We start from the raw sequence: 20,910 nt of genomic DNA on the forward strand, positions 1-20,910 counted from the left end.
TTTTTCTCTGGCTTTGCTGGCTGGCAGAGCCCCCCCCCCCGGCTCCTGTCTGGGGACCTCAGCTCACCCCCCCCCCCCCGCTTTGGAGACTAGAGTACTGTGTGTCTCTCGGTGGGCACGGGGGTGGGGGTGGGGTGGGGGCTCTCTTTGGAGGCCAGTTGTGTTTGATCCTTGTCGGAGGAGATGGAAGAGGCAGCGGGCATCCGAGTTTGTCCATCCGCATTGCCGCTGAAAGGCTTTGCCCCGTGGCCTCGTCTCTTGCTTGGCTAGTCCTCGCTGGCGTGGGGCTGATCCGCCAGACTTCCTCGCCCGCCTGCACGCTTTGGGGCGAGAGAGTCCACCTCCTCCTGCCCCTCCCCTCCCCCGGGTGTGTTTGCGGAGATCAGGCCTTGAGCATTCAAAATATCAGGGAGCTTAGTAAACAGTTCAAAAGACTCCAGCGGTCTGGTCAAGCATCAAACTGAGCAAGGATTAAGAAATAACCATGCAAACAGCCCTCTAAACCTTAAGCTGTACTTAGCCAAAAGGATGTCTTCTTAGGACCGGCTAATAATTCTTGAAGCTGCAGCAGTGAAGAGTCCACCGTGGCCTCCGGTCTCACAGCTGGGGCTTCTCCCGCTGGGCCTTGGCACCAGGGTTGGATCTAGGGAGGGGCAACGGGGGGCGCCTGACCTCGAGCGGTGGGCAGACGGGGGTGGCAGCGCCGCCGCTTTTGCTGGCGGTGGCTCCGTGGGCTTGCGAGGCGCCGTGCAGCGGCTCCCGCACAGCGGTGCCTGGGAGACGGCGGCAGCAGCAGCAGAGCCACCCCTGGGTGAACCGGCTTCCACTAGCTCCATCCGGAGGTGGCCATGGGTCGGGGTCCCATGCCCGTGCGGCTAGGGTTGCCAACCTCCAGGTACTGCAGTAACTACTGACAATACTAGAACTGTGACAAGGTGTATTGTGCACACATAAACAACATTGAGGACTAACAGCACTATATACAAAACTATTTCAATAGTCCAGAAGGGACAGTTATTCAAAAATACTATTTCTATAGTCCAAAAGGTACAAAAGTTCAAGAATACTATGGAATAAAGGCAAGAAAGATTTCTTCATGTAGAAGTTGCTAGGAAGACGATCGTTTCTGTTTTCTTCTTCAAGTTACTTGCATTATCCCATTGGGAATAGTCAAACTTGTTGAATCGTCTGTACAACTATGTATTTGAAATGATGTATCCTGTATTGGAACCCTATTACCTGAATTCTACATAGTTGTGTCTTCATCCTTATGAGAGATGGAAATGAATTTTGAATGTTCATATGTGCATATATTGAAAACTCTAATTGAATGGAACTGAAGAAGACTATAGAAATAGTATTTTTTAATAACGGTCCCTTCTGGACTATTGAAATAGTTTTGTATATAGTGCTGTTAGTCCTCAATGTTGTTTATGTGTGCACTCAATACACCTTGTCACAGTTCTAGTATTGTCAGTAGTTATTGCCAGTTTTTCCTGCACTTCCTTCCTTATCTGTGGTATTAGTGCAGAGGTGTTTATTTTGGTTGCTCAACCTCCAGGTACTAGCTGGAGATCTCCTGCTATTACAACTGATCTCCAGCCAATAGAGATCAGTTCCCCTGGAGAAAACGGCCGCTTTGGCCATTGGACTCTATGGCATTGAGGTCCCTCCCCTCCCTAAACCCTGCTTTCCTCAGTCTCCTCCCCCAAAACCTCCCACCGGTGGTGAAGAGGGACCTGGCAACCCTACTTGCGGCCCAGGAGCTCTTGGGTGGCATCAGCGTGAAAGACATGTGGCTGTGGCGATGCAGGCAGAGGGCATCAGTGGTGGCAGCAGCAGATGCAGCTGCCCTCAGACAGCAGCAGGACAGGCCAGCTGCCCTCTTCCGCCTTCTGGCCGTCTCCTTCGGAAGCGGCCCTTCCCGTCTTCTCCAGGAAGGAGCCGGGCAGACCCTCCTCCTGCTCCCCTGGCGGGCAGAAGGGCCGGGCTCGTTTTGCCCACTGGCAAGACCCTTGGGGCTCTAGGGGAGTGCTGTGGCAAGAGGCGGCGTCCCCAGAGCTCCAGCGCTGCTGGCTCTATTGCCGCCTCTGCCGAGAAGAGGACAAATTTCCCTTTGGCTTCCAGGGCTCAGGGAAACAGTGGCTTGCCGGGAAAGCTTTGAAAGACAAGGGGGCAGCATGCCTGCCCCCTCTTATCAGCAGGCAAGATCCCTCCCACCCCCAGTTTTTACACATGCCGGTTCCTGCTGTCAGGGAGTTTTCATAAGTGACCCCTGAATAGGGTTGCCAACCTCCAGGTGCTAGCTGGAGATCTCCCGCTATTACAACTGATCTCTACCAGATCAGTCCCCCTGGAGAAAATGGCCGCTTTGGCCACTGGACTCTATGGCATTGAAGTCCCTCCCCTCCCCAAACCCCGCCCTCCACAGGCTCCGCCCCAAAAACCTCCCACCGGTGGCAAAGAGGGACCTGGCAACCCTACCCCTGAAAGGGCAGTTTTGCTTGCAGGTGCGCATTAAGTCCAGCACTGTTTTATGACCAAGAATCCACTGGGGTCCTGCATGGAGACGGCTGTGTTACTACAATTTCAGCCATTTTCAGGGCCACTGGTAGTAATGCCTTCCTGTTGTGCCTGCATGCCAGGGCCGACCTGTTCACCCAAGGGCCAGCGCCTGCGCTCAGCTCAGTGGCCTCCCTCCACTTCTCCGGCGGGAGGGAGCAGCTGCTCTTGCACCTGGAAGTCTTCACCAAGCTGCCCCCCCACAGAGAATTCCCCATCCTGATAATAGATAAGATAATGTTAAAGTGTAATTATTAATCAACGATTCACAGTGGTCAACACAATGTATTTGATCGTTTAAAAGAGTTAGAACAAAAGGACATAAGAAAGGCCCTGCTGGGATCAGACCCAGGCCCACCAAGTCCAGCAGTCTGTTCACACCATGGCCAACCAGGTGCCTCTAGGAAGCCCCCAAGCAAGACGAGTGCAGCAGCATTTATCCTGCCTGTGCTCCGCAGCACCTAACAGAATAGACATGCTCATCTGATCATGGAGAGAATAGGTATGAACATAAGAACATAAGGAAAGCCCTGCTGGATCAGACCAAGGCCCATCAAGTCCAGTTGTTGATTACATATGTATATTTATATGCTGAGTATATACATATATGTAAAGAAAAATATGTTTATAATATTTATTTTATTTATTTATTATTTCCATTTGTTACCCGGCTCTTCCTGGCCAAAGCCAGGCTCAGAGCGGCTGAGATACATGGTGGGCATCATTTTTTTACTTTTGCCCCCCTTCAAAAAAGGTGTAGGTCTGGCCCTACTTGACACATGGTCAATATGGAGTCCCCAGGTAAAGGCTGAGTCCTTTATGGCAGGAGAGTGCAGGAGAGCCCAGGGGTGGAGAGATAAGATATTCCTCTTGTCCTGAGCATTTATAATCTCCCTTTGCTTCATGTGTGACATTCTAGTTGAGCTGTGAGCCGCCCGGTAGCTCTTTGTTCTCCCTGGGCGAGAGCCACGCGCAGATCCAATGGCACTGAATGGCCTGGTGCTGGTGAGGCGGCTCAGCCTTCGCTGGGAGCATCCCCATTGCCAGCTCTTAGCGTGCAGAAAGAAGAAGAAGAGTTGGATTTTATATGCCGACTTTCTCTACCACTTAATCGAGACTCAAACCGACTTACAATCCCCTTCCCTTCCCCTTCCCACAACAGACACCCTGTGAGGTGGGTGGGGCTGAGAGAGATGTGACTGGCCCAGGGTCACCCAGCTGGCTTCACGTGTAGGAGTGGGGGAAACAAATCCAATTCACCAGATTAGCCTCCGCCGCTCATGTGGAGGAGTGGGGAATCAAACCCGGTTCTCCAGATCAGAGTCCACCGCTCCAAACCACCGCTTTTAACCATGACACCATGCTGGCTGGTAGGTAGGGTTGCCAAGTCCCTTTTTGCCACCGGTGGGAGGTTTTTTGGGTGGAGCCTGAGGAGGGTGGGGTTTCGGGAGGTGAGGGACTTCAATGCCATAGAGTCCAATGGCCAAAGCGGCCATTTTCTCCAGGGAAACTGATCTCTGTTGGCTGGAGACCACATTGTAATAGCAGGAGATCTCCAGCTAGTACCTGGAGGTTAGGAAATCAGCACAGGAGCAAATAGATATTACAAGGTGCGAAAATTCTATTGAGATGCTACAATATTCATACACGATTGTATGAATATTGTAGCATCTCAACAGAATTTTTGCACTTTGTAATATCTATTCGCTCCTGTGCTGATTTCCTAACCTCCGTGATATGTGCACAGTTGGTGTCTGTTTTTCAGTGCCTGGAGGTTGGGCCAGCCCTGCTGGGGGGGGGGGGCTTTTTTCTTCTCTCCTCTTCCTTTGGGGACATTCACAGAGCTCTGCCCTTCTTAGCTTTGCACGTCTTTTCTTTCCGACCTCTGCAGTCTGTGAGAGCATGGTCATTCGCACGGATGTCTCCCAGTTGCAGAAGCTGGAGAACTGCACCGTCATCGACGGCAACCTGCAGATCCTTCTGATGTCCACCACCAGCAGCGAGCACTTCCGGCGCCTTCGTTTCCCCCGCCTGGTCATGATCACGGAGTACCTGCTGCTCTTCCGGGTCTACGGGCTGGAGAGTTTGCGCGACCTCTTCCCCAACCTCTCTGTCATCCGTGGGACCAGCCTCTTCTTCAACTATGCTCTGGTGATCTTTGAAATGCCCCATCTGCGTGACATCGGCCTCCACAGCCTGACCAACATCTTGAACGGTTCTGTGTACATCGAGCGCAACCAGGAGCTCTGCCACATCTCCACCATCGACTGGGGGCTGCTGCAGCCCCATTCGTTGGAGCAGAACATCATCTTGCGCAACAAGCCTGCGGAGGAGTGTGCAGACGTGTGCCCGGGGATCCTGGACGTGGAGAAGCCCTGCGTCCAGACCCAGACCAGCACTGATGGCCGGATGGAGTACCGCTGCTGGACCTCCAGCAACTGCCAGAAAGGTCAGTTCTGACCCTCAGGGACTGTGCTGGGAGGGGTTGTCTTGGGTGGCGTTTGGAGGGTGGAGGGCTGCAGAGGGAGTTCCTGGCCAAGACTGACACATGCACACAGGCTGGTTTTGAGAGGGCAGGTGCAAGTCCCGTCATAAATCAGCAGAATTAGGGCCAAACCAGAGGTTGTCATGAGGACACTGGTGCCATTTTAGAGTAATTTTAAAATGCCATGAGGGGCAGAGGAGCTCTTTTGTCCGTCCGACCCCCTCATGCCTTGCCAAGTGCCAAAAAAAGTTCTAATTCAGCTTGTTCATGATTAAAAATATTCCCCACTGGTCTCTGAATATTTTGATTTTTTAGGTTTGGTTTGTGTTCACTGATTCTCTCTCATGCACAGACTGGCCTGTTTGTCCTGTGTAGACCGTGGAAAGGCACAGCTGGCATGTGCTGGCATGCATTAAACTGGATGAGGCACACGTAGGTGAGCCCAGGATGGCATTGCTGATATTATTAGATCTCATAACAGTATTGCCCAAACGTATGCTGGGACAAAGTTGGCATCTAGGTCTGTTTGTGTGTCTGGGTTGGTGTGTTTGGTTGGTGGTCCATAGTTGATGGTGAAAACCTGTTTTATGTTGGGGGGCAGCCTGCAAGCAAGGGCCCCCCCTGCCACCGAAGGCCAGGGAAAGAAAAATACCCAAGTCCAGAGGAGGCTGCAGGTCCCTGCTGATGTGTCGGAGCAGCTCAGGTGGTGAGCTGTGCTTGACAACCCGTGGTGTTCTGCCGTTCCCCTTGTGGGCTTCGTCTTGTATCAGGCCAGCTCTAGGTGGTTGTAACGCGGTGCTTGACTGGAGACCACTGATGGCTTTGTACATGCCTGGATGGTAGCTGGAAGTGTGCAGGCGCGTTGGATGGTTGGTGGGATTTTGGTATAACGTGGTGCTTATCTGTCCATTGTATAGTTTCACAACGGTGTCCAGAGCCAGTGTGGTGTAGTGTGGTGTACTCTTCATGCATCTGATGGAGTTATCACTGACTCACAAAAGCTTGCTGGAGTAAATTTTGTTAGACTTTTAGGTTCTTTGGGGGAAGATATCGGGCCCTAAGGGCTACTTAAAAGTGTGTGTGTGGGTGTACTATTTTGTCAAAAAAGTGAGGCAGATCTCAAGATGGAGAGAGAAATAAGGGTGGTGACTAAAGTGGAACATGGTGTAAATATTGGGTAACTTGAACTGCCCTCACAGGGGCCGGGGAAATGTGCGCTCGATTCATGCTGTAGAAACGAGGTTCCTGGTTACTATGAATGAGTTACTTGCTTTACTTATAGCCCACCTTTGTTGCTGAGACGTAGGACGAATTACAAAATGAGTCTTTTAAAAAATGTAGTCAGGCAGCGTAAGACATCCAATGAACAATCCAATGCGCAGGGACAAACATGCCAGCCGTGCACCAGTGTGCCAAACCAGAAATGACACCATTGCACCATCTACAGAGTTTTGTGCAAATCCTGGAGCGACACCCTGTCGCTGTCACATCACTTCCGGTTTTGCACTAGAAGTAACATCTGTGTGACCCCAGTGAATGAATGAATGCATTTATTTGTTTAGCCATAGGCCATTACAGAATATCCTGACATATGTACAAAAACCCCAAAAATGGTATCTGAAAAGGATAAAATTGCATCGGTATACATTACCCGGATAAAAACTATTTCATACACAACCTCTATTAAAACAAGGTCAGACTCGTTTGCTTTCCTATACAGGGTTTTTCTTAATAGCTTCAAGAGCTCTGATCTTCCTGGCCGAAATAGCAAATTGAGACATTCTGAAGGTGGCGTGCGAATCAGAGTCAGAGAGTAAGAAAATCAATTTATCGATTTCAGAACAAAAAATTACTCCCTTCAAAATGCCATCCCAAAATTTGGCTCTAGGCTCCCTGTACAACGGACATGATAACACATAATGAAAAATGTCCTCCGGTGATAAAGATCCACAGATACATAGAATCATAGAATAGAATACTGCTGCAGTTGTCTTGCTTGTGGGATTCCCAGAGGCACCCGGTTGGCCGCCGTGTGAACAGACTGCCGGACTTTATGGGCCTGGGTTTGATCCAGCAGGGCTTTCCTTACATTCTTATGGAGAATGGGGCTAGCCATGGCTACTAGTCAAAATGGATCCTAGTTATGATGCATACCTATTCTCTCCAGGATCAGAGGAGCAGGCCTGTTATATTGGGCGCTATGCAACCCAGACAGGAGAATGCTGCTGCAGTCGTCTTGTTTGGGGGCTTCCTGGAGGCCCCTGGTTGGCCACTGTGTGAACAGACTGCTGGACTTGATGGGCCTTGGCCTTATCCAGCAGGGCCTTTCTTATGTCCTTATGTCCTTAGAATCATAGAATCCTAGAGGTGGAAGGGACCACCAGGGTCTTCTAGTCCAACCTCCTGCACAATGCAGGAATTTCACAACTACCTCCCCCACACACACCCAGTGACCCCTACTCCATGCCCAGAAGGTGGCCAAGATGCCATGTGCGATGTTCCTTTGGGATTTTATTATACCATCCTGTCAGAAAGGCTGAATGCTGATGGTCTGAAATCTTAGAGAGGTGAAAGCCACCCTGAGGTTCTGAGACGTGAGGTTAACCAAATGGGGAGATCTAAGATTATCTTTCTTATGGTTATGGAACCAGGAGAAAAATTTAGACTCTCGGATTGTTGCTTTGTCAATTAAGGCATCCATCCTAAACACCAAGTCACCAAGTAAAGATTTATCCAAGGCGGCAATCTAAAAGATCGTCAGGTATAGAGCAGTGACGGTAGATATTATTAAGGTGTCTCTGGCGGACTTGATCTTTTGCCAATAAGTAATCAAAAGCTTTGCCACCAAACCCACCTGGCCTGACAATCCTATGCTTGTTTGCTTGTTTGTTTTATTACTTCCAAGTTATATCCCGCCCTCCCCAGCTGAAGCCAGGCTCAGGGTGGGTAGCAACATTAAAACCAGCCAATAGGCATGATAAGTATTCATTAAAACTCTAAAACAATCATTAAACCGATCTTAAATAAACATTTAAAACAACAGATGACGCCAACGATGGTCGTCACTAAACTGTGGCAGCCAGATAGCCCCTTAGTCCAGGGGTTCTCAACAAGGGGGGGGGATTAGGGTTGCCAAGTGCCAGGTGAGAGTCGGCGGGCAACGCGGGCACGCGCGTCTGCCCGAGGCGCCACGACATTTTCGGTTTGAGTGGTAAAGGGGCCCATTGCGATGCAGCACTTCCGGGTGTAAATGCATCACAGCGGGGGGCCTTCCTTCACCACTCAGCAAAGTGGGATGTCCCGTAGATTATGTGCAATCTGTAAAATCGTAGGTTTTTTTTTTTTTTTAGTTAGACTATCTTGGGAAGGGGGGGAATTATATTCTGAACAATGGTGAAAGGGGGGAATGGAGCAAAAAAGGTTGAGAACCCCTGCCATAGGCCATACACCAGCTCAGATAACATGGGGGCCGGGGGAGCTCGGGAGGCCAGTATAGATGACATCGCGGCTGTCCTCTAAAAGAGGGGCCGGGTGCAGAATCCGCCCCGGGGCCTCGTGGTCATAGGGAAGAACAGGATCTCCTTTGTATCATTTGTGGCTGTCTCTTTCACCCTTGTGAGACGCTCATAAATGCATGTGAGTCCCTCCCGGCCTCGTTTGCTGTAAACAGGAGGAGGCCCGCTGAAGAGATAGACACTGCAAACACACCGATGCTTATCGTAGGTGTTCTCCCCCCCTCCCCTCCAGTTTTGCTTCCTGGGCTGCCCAGCCGTCTCCTGCGCGCTGGGCAGGGTGACCCCCGCCCGCCCGCCCGCCTGCCTGTCTGTCTGTCTCCAGCAGCTGTGTGAAAGGGGGGCTTTTCTCACTCCTGCACAGCAGCCTGCTGAGATTGCCTCTTCTATGCCACCGTGCAAAGAGCCAGCATGGTGTAGTGGTTATGAGTGGTGGTTTGCAACGGTGGACTCTGATCTGGAGAACCAGGTTCGATTCCCCACTCCTCCACATGAGCGGCGGAGGCTAAGCTGGTGAACCCGGTTGGTTTCCCCACTCCAACACACGGAGCCAGCTGGGTGACCTTGGGCCAGTCACAGCTCTCTCAGCCTAGGGTTGCCAGGTCCCTCTCCACCACTGGTGGGAGGTTTTTGGGGTGGAGCCTGAGGAGGGCAGGGTTTGGGGAGGGGTGGGACTTCAATGCCATAGAGTCCAAGTGCCATAGCGGCCATTTTCTCCAGGTGAACCAATCTCTATCGGCTGGAGATCAGTTTTAATAGCGGGAGATCTCCAGCTAGTACCTGTAGGTTGGCAACCCAAACCCCGCCCTCCTTAGGCTCCACCCCAAAAATCTCCAGGTATTTCCCAATCCGGAGCTGGACATTTTTTGGGAGCGGAGCCTGAGGAGGGCTGGGCTGGGGGAGGGACTTCCATGCCATAGAGTCCAATTGCCAAAGCTGCCATTTTCTCCAGGTGAACCGATCTCTATCGGCTGGAGATCAGTTTTAATAGCAGGAGATCTCCAGCTATTACCTGGAAGTTGGTAACCCTATCTCAGCCCCACCTACCTCACAGGGTGTCTGTTGTGTGGAGGGGAAGGGAAGGGGATTGGAAGCTGGTTTGATGCTTCCTTAAGTGGGAGAGAAAGTCGGCATATCAAGACCAACTCTTCTTCTTCTTGGTCGCCCCATCACTGTGGGTCTTTTCCATCTTTGGAGCAATGTGGTGGTCAGCCATGGCACCTGCAGCATGTGACCCCCCCCACACACACACACAGTTCAGGTACCTCGGATGTCCCCACACACATCCCACGTTGAGGAGCAGCATGGTGTCATGGCCAGAACTGACCTCTTCCTTGTGGGGCAGAGCCTTGGCACCATGTACGGTGGCCAGCCATGGTCTGGCAACTGGCAGGAGAGGGAGGGGACGGGGGCGGAGGAATGATGTTGGGCCAATAGTCTGGCCTCGCTTGCAGGAAAATACCCGACAGTCCCGCCACCACGTTGGTGTGATGCTCTAGCACAGGGGTGTCAGATTCACTGACGGTGAGGGCTGTTTGACGGTGGAACGCGCTGCCTCGGAGGGTGGTGGAGTCCCCGTCTTTGGAGGTCTTTAAGCGGAGGCTGGATGGCCATCTGTGGGGAGTGCTTTGATTGTGGGATCCTGCATGGCGGGGGGAGGGTTGGGGTCACTGGGCATGTGGGGGGAGGTGGTTGTGAATTTCCTGCATTGTGCAGGGGGTTGGACTAGATGACCCTGGTGGTCCCTTCCAACTCTAGGATTCTATGATTTGCTACGAGGGCCAGATATGACATAAATGTCACTTCGTCAGGCCGGGCCATGTGTGCCATGAAATTTAATGTCAGGTACCGGAGATACAAACTTTGTAGAAGACACAGGATAAGCGCTCTCAAGGGGCCAGATCCAACCTCCCGGGCCTTATGTTTGACACCCCAGCTCTAGCATCTCTTCCCCCCCCTCCCAACTCTGTGGTTTTACTTGGAATTTGGGTGAATCCTAAAATGGCACCCACACGGTGTCACTTCCAGGTTTGCACTGCAAGTGGTGTCGCAGTGGTGGTGAGATGATGGTTTTCCTGCCCCATTTGATCCCCATCACCCTGCCGAGTAGTTATGGGGACAATGGGCAGACGGTGGGCGGTCTCCTGCCACAGCGGGAGACCTGGTAAGCCCCAGCGCCTGCCATGTGTGCTCCTTAGGGGTAGGTTCTTGCAAGGCAAGGGGGGGGGGTGTCCTGGGTGTTTTGGGTGAGACCTGTGGTCCTCTGCCTGCCCCTGGAGTTGCCAACTCTGGGTTGGGAAATTCCTGGAGATTTTGTGGGTGGAGTGTTGGGGGGGTGGGGGTTTGGGGAGGAGATGGAGCTCAGCTGGATATAAAGCCGTGGAGATTGGTTTTTTTAAATTATTATTTATAAATTTTATTGCAAAAAAAAAGGGTACAAAATGAAAACACGGAAGGGGAAAAAGTTGAATATCAAACATAGATTTTATCTGAATAATTAAAAAAACATTTACAACTCTAACATAGCGCAGGTAAATAACGTTATCGTGATCATACCACTGGGGTTGATTATTTGAATAACATTATTAAAAGTTAACCATTTTCTAAAACTAATTAAAAGTCCAATGATTTACAATTAAAATAAAATAAAAATCACAATACGCCCTTTTAGATTCTTAACTATTATTTTCTTATTATTAACCTTGAGCCTCGATGTAGTTATAAAAAGGTTTCTATGCCTCATAATACTGCTCAAAAACCACCTTAAAAATTAATGTTTATCATCTTGGTCATTTTTGCCATAAGGGAATATTCCATTAATTTGTCCCTCCATTCTTCTATTTGCGGGATAAGCGGTTGTTTCCATTTTCTCGCTAAGATTACCCTCGCAGCAGTTGTAGCATATTTAAATACTTCTTTATATTGGGTAGAGAGTTCAACTGGTACAAAACCTAGTAACAAATTTTTAGCGTCTACAGAAAATGTTTGCTGGAACATCTTTAGGAGTTCTTGATGCATGCTTTTCCAATATGTCTGCAATTTCGGGCAAGTCCACCACACGTGATAAAAAGAACCCTCTGATGCATTACCTGTTATGGTAGGAAGAGAAAGGCGGTGACTTTCCTTGCTGGCAAACTCCCTTAGACCAAGAGTTCCCTGGAAAGTACCCTTGTAACCCGCCATCACCACTCAGGACCTCCTAAGAACATCTAGACCAGTGGTTCCCAAACTTTTCGGGCCACCGTCCCCTTGGTTCCACGGACTCAACCCCAGCGCCCCCCTACCCTACCCTATACAAAGCATTGTTCAAAATAGGGGTTTGCATGATGCACTAAAGAAGATAAGAACATTAAAATATTGTCGAAGGCTTTCACGGTCAGAGTTCATTGGTTCTTGTAGGTTATCCGGGCTGTGTAACCGTGCTTAAAAATACCAAGTGGTAAAAATACCAAGACCACGGTTACACAGCCCAGATAACCTACAAGAACCAAAGAACAATAAAATTTCAAAACAGTAACAATTAATTGCACATCGATTCAAAATCAAATTAAAACTTTTTAGTTGAAATTTATTCAACAAAACTGATGAACCAGTTTGATCCAGCGGTACCAGCTCTTCAAGGTCTGGAAAAAAATTCCAATAGCTTCCACCAAATTTGCCAGCATGGTGCCATAGCTTGATCTAAATTAGTGAACAACACAGTTGAAGGGGCCCCACCTCTAGCGCGCCCCCTGCTGCCCCCTTGCCTCTTAGTACCCCCCTAGGCAATCCTACCCCCCCCAGGGGGTGGTAATTCCCACTTTGGGAACCACTGATCTAGACTGACCCGCTGAGACGGTAGTCTCCCAATGCAGTACTAGAGCAATCACAAAATAACGTATAACCAACCGGGTAGCACCCGTGTATTCTAGTGCATGGACGAGATTAAGAGAAATATCCCATTGAACTGGATTGTACGAAGTGAAGCAAAAAAAAATGTCTTCATAAAAAGGTTTATTGTAAAAGAGAAGGGGAAAGGGGGGGAAGGGTGGTTGGATTCAAAAAGTGGGGCGGGGAAAAGGCAAAACAAAATACAGGGAAAAGCACATCGCAACAGCAACGCAAACCTATTCAAATGAAAAGCAGTAGAGTTGCACTGACTAGGCTAAAGGCATTGTTAGCTGTCGCTGGTTTCTTAGAGCCTGTGCAGAGTTCCTTGTACCCACCTTCCTGTGGACCCAGATTCCACTGAAAACTGAAGACCAGGGAAAATCCCAAATGTCCAAATATTCATGCTAAATGGAGTTGGACCGAAGCCAGCCTCCTTCCTAAAAATGACAAGTGGATTTCTCCAGTCTCACGCAAATCCCCCATCTCTGATGCCAGAGGCTACTTTTACCAGTCAGAGCTATAGACCATAGAGTCCCGCCTCCAGCAAGAACCTGGAAATGGCTCTGAGCTTCCATGACAAATAGTGTGTGAGGCTGGAGGCTGGACTAGACGGACCCTCACTGGCCTGACGCAGCAGAGGGCTTAGGGTTTTGATTTAATCTGTTAGGCCTATTTCGAATGTATGACTATTTCTGTCCGAAGAATACACTTTCTTTGCTGTACTGCATTTTTTATTTTTTTTTGCATTTCAACTTTTCCCTGTATCTCAGACTGCAAAAGGTGACAAATATATGCTGGGGAAGTATAGGGGTGCAGCAGTTTGCAGCTCTCTCTCTCAAGAATTGGGTACAGTAGCAGTTGTGCATGTAGAAAAGACATTTATACTTCCACAAATATGCTGATTAGTATACATTTATATGCCAACTAAATGGTGCATTTTATGCTGGTAAAACAGTAAATAGGTTTATGTTTGATAAGACAGTACATATAGCATATATTTCAAAATTTCCCTAAATTTCCTTTCCCCAGGGGGGGGGGATAGAGAATGCATCATGCTGCAGTGAATTCCACTTGTTAATAGCTTTTTGAAAGAGTTCTAGTATTATGGAAGGGGGAGAAAAACTTCTCTCTAACCACGTGCCCCACCCCAGGATTAGTTTCTTCAACCTCTGTCATGTCCTGCCCTTAGTCGTCTTTTCTTCAGGCGGAAACGTCCTGACCTCATGAGCCTTCCTCACAGGGGGGATGCTGCCTGCCTTTTGCAGGGCTGCGATATCCTTGGTGACCCAAACTGTGCACAACAAGCCCGGGTGGCCTCAGGGTGGGGGGCAAGCCCAGGGCATTCGTCCGCTGGCTGTTTGGTTTTTAGTCCCTTTTCTGCTGATCTCGAATGCAGCATTTTGCACGTTGAGTTGGGAGTTTCATTGAGCTCTCTACCGTGACGTCTCTTCCTCGGACGTCAACGCCTATGTAAGCAAACACCACCAGACAAGGATGATTCATAGTGCGCACCTTTGGCTGGGCCTGCTTCCTCCTGCTCTCGGCTACCTGCGGCTTAACTGTTTTCTCATCCACAAGAAGACCCACCCTCATATCTCCTGACGTTGACTCTGGCCCTTGAGGGAGGGACTTTGTTAAAAGCTTTCGGGGAGCCCAAGTCCGTAACGTCCACTGGATAGCCCCTGCCTGCGTGTTTGTCAATCCTCTCAAGGCAGCTGTGTCAAGAGTCCCAGCGTGTGTCGAGGAAAAACAGGAATCTCTTGATGGCTCAGAGAAAACACCTTCATTATCCGTCTAGCAAAGCACAAAAGACAGGCAAGCCATCGGCAGGAGGAACAACTTGGAGAGAGACAGAGAGCCTCCCCATCAATCCCAGGCGTTCCTATCTGGGCAGAATTCCAAAGCAGTTTATATATTATCTTCAGCTCAGATATTCGCGCAGGTCCCAAATTCCTGGAACAGGCAAGTGGTTCTCTTTTTCCAGGCCCAGCGCTTGCAGCTGCAGCTATAAATCACTATCAGACACACGGCATTCCTTAGCAACGCTTTCTGTTCAGTACAGACAATTGAACAGGAATCTAGGCTTCGTTTCTTGCACAGGAATCTAGGATAAGCTCCCCCCAGGACAATGAGGAAATTGAAATTGTTCAAGACTTTCTATTCCTTGGCTCCACCATCAACCAAAAGGGAGACTGCAGCCAAGAAATCAGGAGATTGAGACTGGGAAGGGCAGCCATGAAGGAGCTAGAAAATATTTTGAAGTGTAAGGATGTGTCACTGGCCACCAAGACTAGATTAATTCATGCCGTCGTATTCCCTATTACTATGTATGGGTGTGAAAGCTGGACAGGGAAGAAAGCTGATAGGAAGAAAATAGATTCCTTTGAGATGTGGTGTTGGAGGAGAGTGTTACGGATACCGTGGACTGCCAAAAAAACAAATCAGTGGGTTATAGATCAAATCAAGCCTGAACTGACCCTAGAAGCTAAAATGACTAAACTGAGGATGTCGTATTTTGGTCACGTCATGAGACGACAAGAGACACTGGAAAAGACCGTCATGCTGGGAAAAGTTGAGGGCAGCAGGAAAAGAGGAAGACCCAACAAGAAATGGATGGACTCAATAAAGGAAGCCACAGCCTTCAGTTTGCAAGACCTGAGCAAGGCTGTCAAAGATAGGACATTTTGGAGGACTTTCATTCATAGGGTCGCCGTGAGTCGGAAGCAACTTGACAGCAATTAACACACACACAAACACACACACAGGAATTTGTAGTGATTCCATACCAGGGAAGGCTCTGGTCCCCCCCCCCCACACACACACACACACTCCATCCCTGTAAGGGGCCCTGACCCCAGCAATGGCTGCAAGGGCAGGAGGAGATTCCCGGCAGCCCTTCCATCCAGGCCACCAAGGCCCGGGCTAGCAGGCAGATGAGGCTGGGGTCCTTCAAAGGCTCCTGCTCTCCCCCCTCTTCCGCAAGGGGGTGTGGCTGTCTTTTGAACCCCAACACAGGCTTTATGTGCAAGCAAGTGGGAAGGCATTTATGAAAACACAAGAAAGAAAAAACAGTGTTTCATTGCAGCGTGGTGTAGTGGTTTGGAGTGGTGGACTCTGATCTGGAGAACCGGGTTTGATTCCCCCACTCCTCCACATGAGTGGTGGTCTCTAATCTGGAGAACCGGGTTGTTTTCCCCACTCCTACACACAAAGCCAACTGGATGACCTTGGGCTAGTCACAGTTCTCTCATCCTCACCTACCTCATAGGGTGTCTGTTGTGGGGAGAGGAAGGGATTTTAAGCTGGTTTGAGTCTCCCTTAAGTGATAGAGAAAGTCGGTATATAAAAACCAACTCTTCTTCTTCTTCTTCTGTCACCTGCAGTCTGACTACTGATTACAGTCTGACCTGTAATGGGGACAGGAGTGTGTGTGGGTAAGCAAATCTGGGGCTCTGGTCGTGGCTGTGTGAGAACGCACAGGTGTGAAGTGTTGCTGACTGCACTGTATGGTGCCATATGTGGAAAACAACCTTCTGGACAGGATGGGACTGCTCATAAACAGAACAGTTGCTTGATGGAGAACTGGCCAATGGACAGGGTGTTAAATTGTGGAACTCCCTGCCCCATGATATGGTGATGGCTACCAACTTGGAAGGCTTTAAGTGGGGAGTGGACATGTTCATGGAGGATAGGGCCATCCATGGCCACTAGTCAAAATGGATACTAGTCATGATGCATACCTATTCTCTCCAGGATCAGAAGAGCATGCCTATTATCTTAGGTGCTGTGGAACACAGGCGGGATAAATGCTGCTGCAGTTGTCTTGTTTGGGGGCTTCCTGGAGGCCCCTGGTTGGCCACTGTGGGAACAGACTGCTGGACTTGGTGGGCCTGGGTCTGATCCAGCAGGGCTTCTCTTATGTTCTTATGAGCCAAAGTGGTGGTTGTTGGAGCGCGCACCCCCCACTCTCGACCACTGCAGTTAAGAACCAGCACTCTGACTTGTGCCCAAAACGAGACAAGCAGCCAGTGCAGATTTTCAGCGGGGGGGATAGAATTCCTGTACCCCACACTTAAAATCAGAGATTTGTAGTAACCAGATAAGTGTAAATGTATTTTACAGAAGGCCAGCAAGGTACGTTTTGGCATTAAGCCCCCCAAAATATTTTACAGACCACAGCAATGTGACTTATGCACCCTACTGGGGTTCTGCTATAATACCCAGGGGTCCCCAATTTATTTGAGCCTCTGGGCGCCTTTGGATTTCTGACATAGGGTGGTGCGTGCAGCTACAAAACGACTGTCTCAGGAGGGGGAGCAAACCTCCAAATGGCTGGAAGTGATCATAATACCACCCTGGCAGTTGCCAAGTTCCCCCCCCCCCCATGGAATCAAGTCTAACAGATAGATCTGAGCAACCTGGTGCCCTAGTTGTCATAGGTGTATTTATTGTTATTATTATTGTTACTCTTTTTGTTGTTGTTCTCTTATAGAATCATAGAATCACAGAGTTGGAAGGGGCCATAGAGGCCATCTAGTCCAACCCCCTGCTCAATGCAAGATCAGCCTAGAGCATCCCTGACAAGTGCTTCTCCAGCCTCTACTTGAAGACTGCCAGTGAGGGGGAGCGCACCACCTCCCAAGGCAGCTGATTCCAACAGTTGTTGGAACTGTTTGCGCTCAAGACTGTTGTCATAACAGCAGAGAATAAAGAAAGACAAGAAAGCTTAACCTACCTCATAGGGTTGTTGGGAGGATACAGTGGAGGCGAGGAGAATGACGCAAGCCGCTTTGGGTCCCTATTGGGGAGAAAGGCGAGATACAAGTGAATTAAATTAATAAATGAAAAGGCCAATCTAGTCCTGCCCACTTTCTGAAACACTTAGTGAGCACAAGGAAAGGTGCTGGTGGGCGCTCTGGGCCCTACGGGCACCATTTTGGGGACACGTGATAGGGCAGTTCTTTCCTGGCAAACCTTTGACAGTATTTGCACAGAACAGCTCACGTTAGGCACCCCTCTCCTGTGACTAGGGTCCCCAGGTCCCCCTTCACCACCGGTGGGAGGTTTTTGGGGCGGAGCCTGAGGAGGGCAGGGTTTGGGATGGGGAGGGACTTCAATGCCATAGAGTCCAATTGCCCAAGCAGCCATTTTCTCCAGGGGAACTGATCTCTGTCCTCTGGAGTCCCCGTAGGGACCCGCACCACTGCATTCTGGACCAGCTGAAGTTTCCAGAGCAGTCTTAAGGGAAGCCCTGCATAAGGCAAGTTACAGTAGTCTAGTCCGGAAGTGACTGTTGCATGGATCACTGAGGCTAGGTCAGGATGGGAGAGGGGTAAGGGGCAGGGCACCAGCAGCCTGACCTGGCAGAGATGGTAGTAATGCCTCCCTGGCTCTATTGGTGACTTGAGCCTCCCTTATAAGTAGGGTTTGCTGGCTCTCGGTAGAGAAATACCTGAAGATTTTGGGGGCGGAGCCCAAGGAGGGCGGGGTTTGGAGAGGGGAGGGACCTCAATGCCATAGAGTCCAATTGCCAAAGCAGCCCTTTTCTCCAGGGGAACTGATCTCTATCGGCTGGAGATCAGTTGTAATAACGGGAGATCTCCAGCTAGTAACTGGGGGTTACAATAGAAAAAATTGCAGCCACTATAGCTATAAATTTTTGTACAAAAACAATAATGACAAATTAATAGAATAATAACCAAACACAGCTTCAACTTGTTTCAAAGCTCACTGAGTTATAATTCTCATATGTAACTCAGTTTACAAGTGGTACATATCACAACATAGTCAATGTGTCATTATTGTTTTTGTACAAAAATTATAGCCATAGTGGCTGCAATTTTTTCTATTGTATCGACATCGGCAGCTCAAGTCTAGTACCTGGGGTTGGCCAACCCTGCCTGTGACCCTACGTCCAAGAGTGTGAAATTCCTGGCCACTGTGCTTCAAGGGGGGCCCCGGGTCTGTCTCAGAAGGGGGGAGCAGAGGGAAGAGCCCGGCCGCTTATGCCGCCAAGTTGATGCATGCCCCCTAGATGAGCCCATGCGTGGATCTGCACGTCTGGAGACCCAAGAGCAGCGGGGGGGGGGGATGCCGGGTGAAGAAGGAGTTGCCTGCCTGGGTTGAGGCGGCAGCAGCAACCCGGGGTGGGGGCCTTGTGGGCGACGAGGCCTCCTTTGCCCGCCCTCTCACCCTGCCCTCTCCCTCAGTGTGCCCGTGCAAAGGAGGAGCGGCCTGCACCAGCTCGGGCGAGTGCTGCCACCCCGAGTGCTTGGGCAGCTGCAGCCGGCCCTGGGACAACCAGGCCTGCGTTGCCTGCCGCCACTTCTACTTCAACGGCCTCTGCCTGCGCTCCTGCCCAGACCTCACCTACCAGTATGAAGGGTGGCGCTGCGTGACGGCCGAGCACTGCGCCAGCCTGCGCAAGGTGTCCGAGAATCCCCGGGAGTCCTCCAAGTTCGTCATCCACCAGAAGGAGTGCCTCTCGGAGTGCCCCTCCGGCTACCAGACGAACGAGAGCAGGTAAGAGGCCCCCCTGCCTTGTGGTGTGTGTGTGTGTGTGGGGGGGTGCCAGCTGACCACGTCTCCCAAAGCATCCCAAGAGCTGGGAAATACAGCCTCCCCCACAGCCACCCCCTGGAAATGTCTTCTCCCTGCTTTGTGGCATTTGCAGCTCTGTTGCAACTGGGCGTGCTTGCCAGCCACACAACCCTTGAGGAGCATTCAAGCAGATCCCCCGAGCGACATGATTGTGTGAACGTGCGTCTCCTTGTTTCCCCAAAGAACTGAAACTTTCCTCTCACAAGAGGGTTTTAATTCTCTTTGGTCTTTTATGCATGGCTGATTCCCTCACCGTCACCCCTCCAACGACTTCGGGTCTTTGTGCAGATTATGCATGCCATTAACAACTGTCAGAGTCGCCTCACTCTCCCCTTGCATTTTCCCGTGTTTTGCCCGCGTTTTCAGAGACCCGTTTTATCTTGAATTTGCAAATGCGGGCAAAATGTGGGGAACCGGGGGCGGGGGGAGAGCGAAGCAACCTCTGACGGTCGGAAACGGCAGGCATATTCAACACAAAGACCCTAAGTCGTCAGAGGGGTGACGTGAGTGAATCAGCCATGCATAAAAGACCTTTGTAGCTGAATCTAGAAGTTGAGGCAGGAGAACGGCAGCAGGGGCTGGGCTGGGGGGGCTCCTCAACAGCCATTGTAGGGAAGCCTGGCCAGGTGCCGGGGTGGGGGTGGGGAGCCATAATTGATCTCTGGTGCTGCAGGACGGAGCCCCCTCCCCCGGACACGAGCCCTCCCTAGGCGAGGGAGGGAACTCTCCTCCAGTCCCTGAAGGAACTTCCTTGCAGCCTGTTGCCGGTGAGACCTGAGGGCCACGAGGAGGCGCTCCTGGCTCTCTGGGCGACGGTTCTCAGCCTGTGGGAGGCCTGATCCTCCGCAACCCGGCCAGCCAGAGAAACTCCACTTGCAACCCTTTTGTCTACCTGCGAAGGTGCTTTCAGTTGAACCTCAGAGCATGAATAATGCATTCTCCGTCCGCTTTCACTGCACTTGAGTACTCATTTGCAAGTGGACTTTGCCACTTTTTCACACACTACAATCCAGCTGCAAAGTGCATTGCCAGGGGGTTGAATTATTCAGTGTGGGTGAAAGGGTTTCTTTTACACAAATGACTGTGGATGAAGAGCCGGTTCCCCACAGCCATCGTTTCAGAGTTTATGGGTAAGGATCAGCACTTTGCCTTGTGCCTGGCAAAGACGGGCCGCCACTGGACACCAGCGGTGAGAGATGCCATCTCTCCTCTATGCCGGCAAGCAGCCTCACGCCGGAGGTTGCTCATGGCAAAGGTTCTGAACAGTCTTCTAAGGCCAGCCCCGCATGCGCCCACCCGATTCCACTGAGAAGGGGAAGTCAAGCTGAGGAGTGCCTTCAGGCTGTGGCTGCTGTCTGACCCCGGGCCTTGGGTTAGGGTCTCTCCCAGCACCTTCCTACAGATGCTGAACCCATGAACCCGTGAAGCTGGAAGGGGCCGATCTTTCTGTGCTTGTGGGTCTGCCGCAGCCAGGCTCAACACTGACTAGCAGGGCTGTACGATCTGGGTGCCCCCTGGAGACTGTCCTCCTGCCCACCGAGATGAGCGTCTTGAACCTGGGGCAGGGGGGTCAATAGCCCTGCAACCACTAGGCCCCACAGTGGCCCCACTTTCCTTTTAAGGTCAGCCTGGAGCAGCAGCTGCAAAAGAATCTGCCGCCCCACCGAAAGTTTGATAAATAGGGCAGCCTCTGCCCAAGACTGTCCCCCCCCCAATTTAGTGCCCCTCTGGCATTGTTGAGCCAGACTCTAAAGACTGCAGTGTAGTCTTAACCAGCGGACTCTAATCTGGAGAACCGGGTTTGATTCGACACTCGTCCACATGAAGCCTGCTGGGTGATTTTGGGTTAGTCACAGCTCTCTTAGAGCTCTCTCAGATCCA

General features: G+C 50.7%; 2 protein-coding genes across 2 annotated transcripts in view; both read left to right on the forward strand.

The window, feature by feature from the left end:
• The window catches only part of CRABP2 (cellular retinoic acid binding protein 2), a 202,271-nt gene that overhangs the window by 174,654 nt on the left and 6,707 nt on the right, over positions 1-20,910 (forward strand). The gene's annotated exons all lie outside the window — the stretch shown is intronic.
• INSRR (insulin receptor related receptor) overlaps positions 1-20,910 on the forward strand; it is a 47,425-nt gene that overhangs the window by 1,259 nt on the left and 25,256 nt on the right. The window contains exons 3-5 of the mRNA XM_056853569.1: positions 604-724; positions 4,405-5,011; positions 18,639-18,951. Of these exons, the coding sequence (XP_056709547.1) occupies positions 604-724; positions 4,405-5,011; positions 18,639-18,951 (1,041 nt within the window). The remainder of the gene's footprint in view (positions 1-603; positions 725-4,404; positions 5,012-18,638; positions 18,952-20,910) is intronic.

The sequence above is a fragment of the Euleptes europaea genome, chromosome 7 (assembly GCF_029931775.1).
Source record: "Euleptes europaea isolate rEulEur1 chromosome 7, rEulEur1.hap1, whole genome shotgun sequence".
Lineage (NCBI taxonomy): Eukaryota > Metazoa > Chordata > Lepidosauria > Squamata > Sphaerodactylidae > Euleptes > Euleptes europaea.